The 10,788-nt window shown below is 31.7% G+C and overlaps 1 protein-coding gene across 1 annotated transcript; it reads right to left on the reverse strand.

Annotated features, from left to right (window-relative positions):
- Positions 1-1,205: 1,205 nt before the first annotated feature.
- On the reverse strand, positions 1,206-10,293 carry dera (deoxyribose-phosphate aldolase (putative)). Its single transcript, XM_073838235.1, has 9 exons — positions 10,163-10,293; positions 9,581-9,678; positions 9,355-9,502; positions 7,216-7,311; positions 6,962-7,096; positions 6,681-6,809; positions 2,268-2,380; positions 2,035-2,184; positions 1,206-1,771 (listed from the first exon to the last, which is right to left on the reverse strand). Exons 1-9 carry the CDS (start codon positions 10,191-10,193, stop codon positions 1,715-1,717), a joined length of 957 nt encoding a protein of 318 aa, XP_073694336.1. The 5' UTR covers positions 10,194-10,293; the 3' UTR covers positions 1,206-1,714.
- Between the last annotated feature and the right edge of the window lie 495 nt (positions 10,294-10,788).

Here is a 10,788-nt window from a genome sequence, read left to right on the forward strand (position 1 = left end):
CAGAAGGATAGACAGACAGACAGACAGCAGGATGGATGGATGGACAGATTGATAGACAAGAGGAAAGAAGGATAGACAGAAGGATGGATAGAAAGAGAGATGAACTTACACACGTGAACAGAGAGAGACAGATATACAAACTGAAATGGATAGAAAAATGGACAGATGTCCCAAAGGACAGACTATCAGACAGGTGGACAGAAGGATAACCATATACAGAGATTGATAGAAAAATTGACATATGGACAGGTGGATGGACCAAAGAACAGAAGGATAGACAGATAGACGAATGACGGACAAATAGACAGATGGACAGACAGATAGATAGTCTGGCAAATGGGTAGACGGACGGACAGATAGATAGATATATAGATATATGGACAGATTGATTGATGTACAAAAGGACAGAAGGATAGATGGATAAACGGACAGGAGGGTAGATAGATAGATGAGCTGAGAGACATGTGGACAGATGGACGCACGGATAGGTGGATACACAAAAAAAGGACAGACAGATTATATATAAACATTTTTCGAAAGGTTTTTTTTCCCCTTTTTTTCTTTCAAATCTGGGCTTTAATTAAGTTCTAAATAATTCTATGTGAGCATTAATTAGTTGATTCTTTCTGGATCCTGCTGTCTGTGGCTCTCTCAGGAATGCTAATACCAGCCCTACAATAGTGTTTATGCAGGTATTATTAAGCTTTGTGAGAACAGATTTTATCACTTTTCTGTGAATACAAATCCACTTACACTTCCCCCCACAAATCCACTACAGTTTTCAGTCTGAATTTACGGAAGTTTCCTTCTCGCTCGGCTCGCACCTCTCGGCTCATTCCCCATTCCACAATTAATTCAGTCATTTATCCTCCATCCCAGTCAAGGGCACGGCCCGAGATCTCTTAATTAAAAGAAGAAAGAGGAAGACGAACAAGAAAGTTCTGTCTTCAAACGAAGCTCTAACTGGCACGCGGCTTTATCTGATCATTTAAACTCTCTTAACCCCTCTTAATTAATCCCAAACACACACTTCTGACATCCAGCGCTTGATTAATGAAATTAGCTCAGCGGAAGTCAAATAACATCAGCCTCGGACAGTGATAGCGTAACCCCAGGTGCAGCTTACGAGATCTGTACGCTTGTCTGAGGAACAACTACTGCTGAGAATCACAGATATGAGAAAGTGATGCAAGAGGCCTTTGCGCTGACGTAAAGTGAGCACTTTTACTTCTGATGGTTCAGGTTGCACCATGTCATCCAGAAATCCAGAAATGTTCTTCGCTCTGAATTATTATACAAGCTAACTAATACAAGATAATACATTTATATCTCAAGTTCCTACAGTACAATAATAAAATAATTTCTTCATTATGATAGATACTAGATTTAAGGAGATAGTCCACCCAAAAATGCTGAGAATGAAAGAACGCTGGTAGCCATTGACTTCCATTGCATTTTTTTCCATACTATGGAAGTCAATGGCTACCGTCAACTGTTTGGAACAAATGAAAGAAAACTCCTACAGGTCCGAAACAACTTGAGGGTGAGTAAATGACAGAATTTTCATTTTTTTGGGGTGAACTATCCCTTTAAGACATTGGGACTTCTTTTCATAATTGACCTCATAAACAAGTGTGACATCTTTCCATCTTTCCATTACATCAGCTGATCTGAACAGTTTTCACTGGCTCAAATGTCTCCTGATTTTTCAGATTCAGGCCATAGGAAGTTCATGATATGCTGGATAGCGTCCGGTGACGTAGTGATAAATCTGTAAGAATAAAAAAAAACAGATAAAAAATAATAATTCAGCAAAGCTGATAAAAGCTTTGTCAAAGCAGCTGCATTTAGCCTAATACATAAATAAAAGGGCTAATCTATATCCTATTCACCACAGGAGACCAGGGTCACAATGTCGCCCTTCCTAAATAGTGTCTGTTTCCGTCCATAATGGCTGGTAATTATCAGTTTATCACACCTGAAGCCAGAATAGAGCGGTTTTGAGAGTGTGAAACACTGTGTTGGTTTAATTACCTGCCGTTCGATGTCAGCTAACAGGCTACTCGCTCCTAGTCGGAAAAGATGAGGATTTAGCCACTCGTCTCCAAGCTCTTCCTTCATCAGGGTTAGCCATACCACAGACTCCTGTGCCGTACGGATGCCACCCGCGGGTTTGAAACCCACCTGAGGAACAACAAATGTGTCAGTCAACAGGCTGGATGAGGGATGTAAAATTAGGTGATTTGGAGGTGCAATGGGTCATTTACCTTATGGCCTGTCCTTAAGTAGTAGTCACGGATGGCACGCACCATTACTATGGCAATGGGGTAAGTGGCATTGACAGACTCCTTGCCGGTTGATGTTTTGATGAAGTCAGATCCTAGAAAACACAGGAGATGCAAAACCTTTTGAGTACTAGGATGAAGCCTGGTCTGCTTTGATGCTTATTTAGGGCAAAAAAGCCAATTTAGATAATTATTTATTTCCTGTGTGTGTGTGTGTGTGTGTGTGTGTGTGTGTGTGTTATTTCTTAAAATTAATCAAATCTTAAAAAAGAAACCCATTTTTATTAGTTTGGCATAAACTTTACAAAATAATAGTAATGATAATAATAATAATACAATTTATAATTTTACATACATTGGCTTTGTTAAAATGCCTTAAAAATCATCAAAATCCTGTTAATTAGTTTGGCATACACTTAACAAAAAAAAATTATAATAATAAAATTATACATTTTACATACATAATCTTTCTTAAAATTACTAAAAAATTATCAAAATCTTTAAAAAAAAACTGTTAATTAGTTTGGCATACACTTTACAAAAAAATTATAGTAATAATAATAATTGAATTAAATATAAAAATAGTAATAATAAAAATAATAAAAGCAATAATTTCACATACATAATCTTTCTTAAAAGTATTAACAAATAATACAAATCTTTTAAAAAAAGCACATTTGAATTAGTTCGGGATACACCTTAAAAAAATTCCAATATATATATATATATATATATATATTAAAAGTATTTTTAAAAATTCTTCAAAAGAAAACCCTTTTAATTAGATTGGCATACACTTTACAAAAAAAGTTAATAACAATAATAATAATAAAAGTGAAACTTTTATATATCATTTTTCGTTAAATTATTTTAAAATTATTATTCTTAAAAAGAAAACTCCTTTAATTAGCTTGGCATACATTTTACAAAAAAGTAATAATAATAATAATAATAGTAATAAAATTATTAATTTTACATACATAATCTTTCTTAAAATTATTTAAAAAATATTCAAATCTGGAAAAGGACACCCTTTTAATTAGTTTGGCATACACTTTACAAAATAATAATAATTAATACTTTTATATTTACAATTTATCTTACAATTATTTTAAAAAGTATTAAATTCTTGAAAAAAAACTTTTAATTAGTTTGGCATACATTTTACAAAAATTAATTAATTAATTATTATTACTATTAATAATAATAATAATAATAATACAGTTTAAGTATAATTATGATTATGAAATATTACTATTATATGAAAAGCTTTGTCCAAATCTTAAAATATCAAATAATTTAATTAATTTTATGACTTTTTTTTAATGAATATCATAATATGGTTAATTTAGATTGCTAAATGTCATGTGATGGCTCTCCCAAAAAAAATATATATATATATTTACCTTAAAATATGATATAAAAAAAAAATGAACTAACCATATTGTGAATAATTTTGACCGTTAAGAATATTTTTAAAAACTTTTTGAACATGATCACATGTATTCAAGTTGTAAAGAAAACATGCTATTAATTTTTACTTGAGGATTACACCACGTGACATTTTCAGTTTCAAAACTGACACATTCATGTTTAATAGTCAAAATGCATCTGCATACTTCAGGTCACACTGGTTAGCAATTCTAATTGTAACTTCATTAACAACTGCAAAAACTTCCATCCGACACTTGTTTTGTTGAGACGGACAGGTCAAAGTTGAGTCGGTCGACGAGCTCTGAAAATAGAAAGTCCTGCACATTTTTAGCACCTCCATTCAAGCACTTCGGAGAGGCGTCAGATTTTTGCACCCCGACAGGACATTAGTCGCGAGGGCAGGGGCGGCGAGACAAGAACATATGGTCCCGTCGGCAGGGCGCAGAGGGTGTGCGTTCGTTCATCAATAAGAGCTTTCATTTCTCCCTTCCTCTCCTTCATAGCCAATTACGGTTTATCAGCGTTCCGATAAAAATAGAAGATAAAATGACGCTTCTAATGGATGAAGCACAAACTGTGGACCAGCTCTAACCCCCAGCACCCGAGTCCCGCCTGCCCTTCCTCATGTCTAATGACTGTTCATTACGGCGCAGAACAAGATGAACATTTTCCAGTTCATTAAAGATACGTTCTATGTGTTTTTGCACTCTTTTTTCCAGCCCTTCCCCTTTCCTCCGACACTCTTTCACTCTCTCGCTCACCCTCTCCCTCAAACTGACATAATCCTTGAGATTCGTTCTGGGGAGTCTTAATTACACGATAATGGATAACGGTTATTAAACGCGGGCGACAGTAATGAAGCTCTATTCATTTGCGGCGGAGCGGGGGGACACTGCCGGAGAGCGTGGGAGTAAAATAGCTCCGGCGTCGCAGATTAATAGGTGAAATTATCATTCAATTTCAGAAACCTCATACGCAATTCATAGGAACAAGGGGAGATTAAGGAATGAGCGCCGCGACAAAAGCAATGCATTTTAATAACGATCCCTATCAGAGCCGCTGACAATTGGGTACAGTAATCGGCTTAATGTGCAATGGCTATTTAAGCATACAGTCGTTGGCCTGCTCTGTGTGTGTGTGTGTGGGTGTGTGTGGGAGCGTGTGGGAGCGTGTGTGTTTGGACATCTGGATGCGGAGCACAGAAACCATGAGCAATGGCGCCACGCTGTGGGCAAATGATCAAACTTGTTAAGGCAAGCATTACTTCTTAGTATTGATCATACCAGGAAGTATGAAACACAGACACCTAAACACATTTGTGTATTCTTCTAAAAAAGGTAATTATATAAATAAATAAATAAAATTATACAGTATGTTTAATTATAACAATTATAAAAAATAAATAAATAAACAAAAACATAAATTGTCAAAAGTAATGCTTTACATATACAATAATATAAATGCAAAGTAAAAAATAATCTCTAAAATTCTAATTTATATTTTTTTGGAATGCATGAATAATAATAACAATAACAATAATAATATTAATAATAATAATAATTTAAACAATTATGTGATACATAAATGATATGTTACACAATTACATGTTAAAATAAATAAATACTTAACTAAAACATTTATATTTTTAATAATACAAAAACTAAAGCATATATATATATATATATATATAAATGCTATGCAAAAATCTCTAAATGTCAATTTAAGTTTATATATTTTTGAAAGGCATGAATAATTTAAACTATTATATGTTACATAAATAATATATTACACAATTACTTGTTCGAATAAATAAATACTTAAATTTTAAGCAAATTAAAATAAAAATATTAAAATAAGGCTTATATTACACATTATTAGTATATATATGACTAAAAATATTAAAATATAAATGCTATAAATATATTTTGGAAGGCATAAATAATGATAATTTAAACAATCATATGTTACATAAATTATGCATGTGTGTATATATATACACAAATCTCTACATTTAAATTTAAGTTATACATTTTTGGAAGGCATGAATAATTTAAACTATTATATGTTACACAAATTATATGTTACAATGAATAAATACTTTACTAAAATATTTTTAATAATAGAAAACTCAAGCTTTTATTACACAATAATAGATAATGCTAAATACAAATATATATGAGACAAAAAATGTAAAAATATATAAATGCAATGTAAAAACAATCTCCGAAATAAACTTAATTTATATATTTTTGGAAGGCATGAATAATTATAATTGAAACAATTATTATGTTACAATGATATGTTACATATTATACGTTAAAACATAAATATTTAAAGTATTTTTTTAATAATAAAAACAATATCTCAATTAAAATTTCTATATTTTTGAAAAGCATGAACAATGATTAATTAAATAATTATTATGTTACATAAATTATATGTTACACAATTACATGTTAAAATAAATAGATACTTAAATACTTTTAATAATTAAAAAACTAAAACTATTATTAAACAATAATGGAAAATTCTAAATACAAATATATATGTGACGAGAAATATTAAAAATATAAATGAGTAAAAACAATCTCAGAATTAAAATTCAAATGTATATATTTTTGGAATGTAAGAATAATGATAATTTATACAATTATATGTTACACAAATATTTGTGTATGTGTGGGATCAAAATTTTAAATGCAATGTAATATATATATATATATATATATATATATATATATATATATGCAAAGATATATGAAAATACATATTAAAAATATATTAATATAAACGCATTGAATCATGCATTGAAAGAGAGAGGTTTCAGGTATATATTTGACACCTTAGTACACATCAACATCCTGAAAAACTTTTTTCATAATGACTACTAATTTTAATGTAAAATAATTACACATCTAGACTTTTACGCTTTTTAAGTTAATGTTCACTTAATGTTCTCACCTGCCATCATGGACACCAGACTGGCCTTGTAGACGTTTGTGAAAGTTCCCAGCTCTCCCACGGCCAGGATGGTCTTCATATGGGCGTCTCCACAGGCCTCTCTGAACTGTCTGATCTCATCATAAAGAGCTGAGAAGACAAAAATGAGCTGACACCCAGTTGTATGTTCACCAATTATCAACTAGAACTAAAGAAAAATCGTTTATAGTTGTATCAGCTGTTCAGTCTAAAATAAACTGTTTTTAAAGTTTTTTTTTGCTAGCAGTTCTGATTTTACACACCTGTCCATTGCCCAGTGAGTGCCAAAGTCCGGTTTATGACAATATCGATCTCCGTTGCACCATCTTCCACGGCCATCTGGACCTCCACGAGACGGGTCTTCAATGGTGTCTGTCCAGCAGGGAAACCAGTAGCCACTGATGCAAAGACAATGAGCAACAGGGTGAGGTGAGACAACATGGTTGCACCCTCTCTGGGAAGATGTTTGAAGAAGGAATGAAACGTGATTTAAGATAAGCAGCTTCAAACGCCTCACCAGATGCAACAGGAAGAATAGAGTTGGCTGCTTTAAGAGACTTCACTGCATCAGCCACCCGTGATGGGTACACACAGACTGCTGCATTCGTGATTCCTGAAATCATGCACACACATACACACACTGTGTTAAACTCTGAAACAAACTGAAATGAATTTAATATAAAGATACAACTGTAAAAAAATTGAGTGAAAAAAAAAAATGTATATATATAATGCCTAAAAGTCCTGTTAATGTCAATGCTTATTATTTTGCATAATACTTTTATTAAGCAAACACTGTTCACTAAAAAGTCACTGATTTCTGCAGCCAATCAACTTCTGTGAAAAGAGCTTTGTCTCCATCTAGTGGGCAGATTTACAGTGGCATGCTTATGCTTATGTTATTGACACTAACCATAAATAAATTAAATTAAATTAAATTAAATTATACGATAATATAATATAACATTAATAAAATAAAATTGAATAATAAATAAAATATATATAGTCGTTCAAAAGTTTTGGGCTTGGTAAGACTATTATTTACTGATTTAAAACAGTAATATTACATATTATAACAAAAAAATTGAAAATATCCAACAATTATTTCTACTAACAACCAATTTAACATTACAGTTTTATTCATTTACTTCAAATAAATAAATTAATTAATAATATTCTACCTTTTTGCATGGCAGTATATGTTTCAGATTAAGGCTGTAAATGTAACTTTTTGTAATTTATTTTTATCATATATATATATATATATATATATATATATATTCTCAAATAAATATTAATAAATTGTAAAATAAAAATACATAATTTGCATGTCAGATTAAGGCTGTAAATGTAACTTTGATTATATTTATTTATTTATTTATTTATTTTATCAAAGCTACATTCACAGCCTTAAACTGAAACATCTACTGGCATGAAAATAGGAAAAACATCTGGCATTTATAAAAAATCATAGCATGTTTTTCACAACTCTTTTTATTTGTAGTTATGATGTAAAGTACTGGTTTGATCAAATATAGTACTAGTAAATCAGCATGGATCTCAATTTATGAATGAATTGATCAATTATTAAGATCTAAAATGCTTCTAATATTAATTTGTTAAATGGGATCTGTAAGATTTTTAATGTTTTTTTTTTTTTTTTAAGAAAAGGCTCATCAAGGCTGTTTTTTGATTAAAAAAATACAGATAAAAAGGTAATATTGTGAAATAGTATTGCATTTAAAACAGTAATTTTCTATTTAAATATACTTTTAAATAGAATCTATTCCTGTGATGCAAAGCTGAATTTTCAGCATCATTACTCCAGTCTTCACTGTCGCATGACGCTTCAGAAATCATTCTAATATGCTGATTTATTATTAATGTTGAAAACAGTTGTGCAGGTAATATTTTTCGGAACCTGTGATACTTTTTTCAAGATTCTTTGATGTATATAACGTTAAAAAGAACAGCATTTATTCAAAATAAAAATCTTTTGTAACAATATACACTACTGTTCAGTTTGGCGTCAGTAAATGTATTCTTTCTTCCTTTGTTTGAAAGAAATTATTACTTTTATTCATAAAGGATGTGTTCAATTCCTAAAAAGTGTCAGGAAAGACTTTTTTGTTTTTGTTTCTAGTTTGAATAAATGCTGTTCTTTTTAGCTTTTTATTCATCAAAATATTTTGAAAAAAGTATCACAGGTTCCAAAGAAATATTAAGCAGCACAACTGTTTCCAACACTGATAATAAATGAGCATAGAATGATTTCTGATTGCTGTGGTAAAAATGGAAAAATTCAGCTTTGCATGACAGAAATAATTTATATTTTAAAGTATAGAAAACTGTTACTTTAAAATTGCAATACTATTTCAGAATATTACTTTGTTTTCTATATTTTTGATCAAATAAATGGCACTTTGATGAGCATAAGAGACTTCTTTAAAAAAAAAAAAAAACATTAAAAACCTTACTGATCCCGAACTTTTGCACAGCAGTGTAAAAGGTTTTAAATATTTTTTTAGCTACATTTAAGCTACATTAAAAAAATACTTTTACATTATTGCAAACTGCAGTCATTCAAGTGCATCTAGAGGATCATGTGATATCTGTAAAAATCCTCCAGACAGACAGAGGCATCTTTGTGACAGACCTTTATCGTGCATGTCCATGCTCTTCAGCAGATCGTGACGGACTGGCTGTGTGGCCTTCATACAGAGTCGATGGACATTGGAAGGTGTATCGTCACCAGCGAGGGTTGTCAAATCAATGCATGTGACGGCCTTCAGCAGCCAGGCAGCCTGCAAAAACAATGCATATCAACAAAGATGTATTTGAGCTGGCATAAAGCAACATCAGGAATACAGTAAACTCTTTACCTGCCACTGTTTCTTAGCCACTTTGCGTCCTTGGATCTGCTGAGCTCGTTTCAGAACAGCCTGAGTGTTGACTCTGACTTTCGACACCCATTCCAGATCTAAAATAAGCCAAGAATAAATAATAAAAGAGGGTTAAAGTCAGCTTAGTCTTGTTGGTTCCCTCTGGTCCATGTTAGTCATGATACACAAGTCATGTAAGTTTCATTAAGTGCATTTAATCTGTATATAGGCTAGTTTGAAATCAACTGCATATATGGAAGAAAGAAAGATTTAAGATTTAAACTACAAATTAACTAACGTTACAAAGGCCACCAGAAAGTTGAATTAGAGAGTTCATTAGTTCAGATGGAGTTAAAAATTAACTACACATAACACTAAGAATATACTTTGCACTTTACATGTTCAATGTTGAATAAATTACACCTTTATGTCTGTATCTCATTTATAGTTTGCAGAAAACTTTAATTTCTGTCTTCTGTTTTTAATTAAATGCTCACACTATCACGTGGAAAAAGTAGCAGTTGTGTTTAACATAAAAGCTTTGCTTTGGCGAATATGATAATATGATAGAAAATGGCTCACCAAGACGCATTCCTGGATTTCTAGCCGACATTATGAAATATAAATCAATGAATAAAAGTAAGTGAAAATAATAGAGGTGATTTCGCCAGTAGTAGCACCGCACACTGACAGCTTTTACTATACTGCACGTCTTCCGGGATCGGACGTCAGAACACTTTCAGCCAATCATTTCACGACTACGCAAGGCGTATAGTGATGACGTTTTTTGTATTTACTAACGTGCGAAGGCTCGAAAGTCACACTAGAGCAGTGCCATATTTCTATCCATAAAGACAGAGAATATATTTATCTACGTATTTTAAAGTAGAGAAATATGTTTTCTTAGACAAGAGAGTTTCTGACATTGACACTCTTTCCTGTGTGCGAAAATATGCATAAATAAAAAACGGCTTATACCCAATGTACTCAAGTGTAAAAGATTTCCATAATTTACCCATGCAGCTTGAAATTAATATAAATTTGTAATGTGTAATGTATGCACAATATAATAACAGAGATGAAAGATACACATAAGGTAGACAGGATGAAGTGTAAAGGACAAGATTAGAAACAAATCCCGGTTTTAGCCAGCAAAGGACCCGCTTAAACCAGCATACCAGCATCAAAACCTACCTAACTAGCATACG

The sequence above is a fragment of the Garra rufa genome, chromosome 4, assembly GCF_049309525.1.
Source record: "Garra rufa chromosome 4, GarRuf1.0, whole genome shotgun sequence".
NCBI classification, from domain to species: Eukaryota; Metazoa; Chordata; class Actinopteri; order Cypriniformes; family Cyprinidae; genus Garra; species Garra rufa.

Excerpts from the sequence above, each read along its gene's own strand:
- dera (XM_073838235.1), bottom strand. The coding sequence starts at position 10,193 with ATGTCGGCTAGAAATCCAGGAATGCGTCTTG. Across the intron at positions 7,312-9,354 it reads CATGGACATGCACGATAAAG|GAATCACGAATGCAGCAGTC; the intron begins GTCTGTCACAAA and ends GCATGATTTCAG. Across the intron at positions 2,185-2,267 it reads ACTTAAGGACAGGCCATAAG|GTGGGTTTCAAACCCGCGGG; the intron begins GTAAATGACCCA and ends GTTGTTCCTCAG.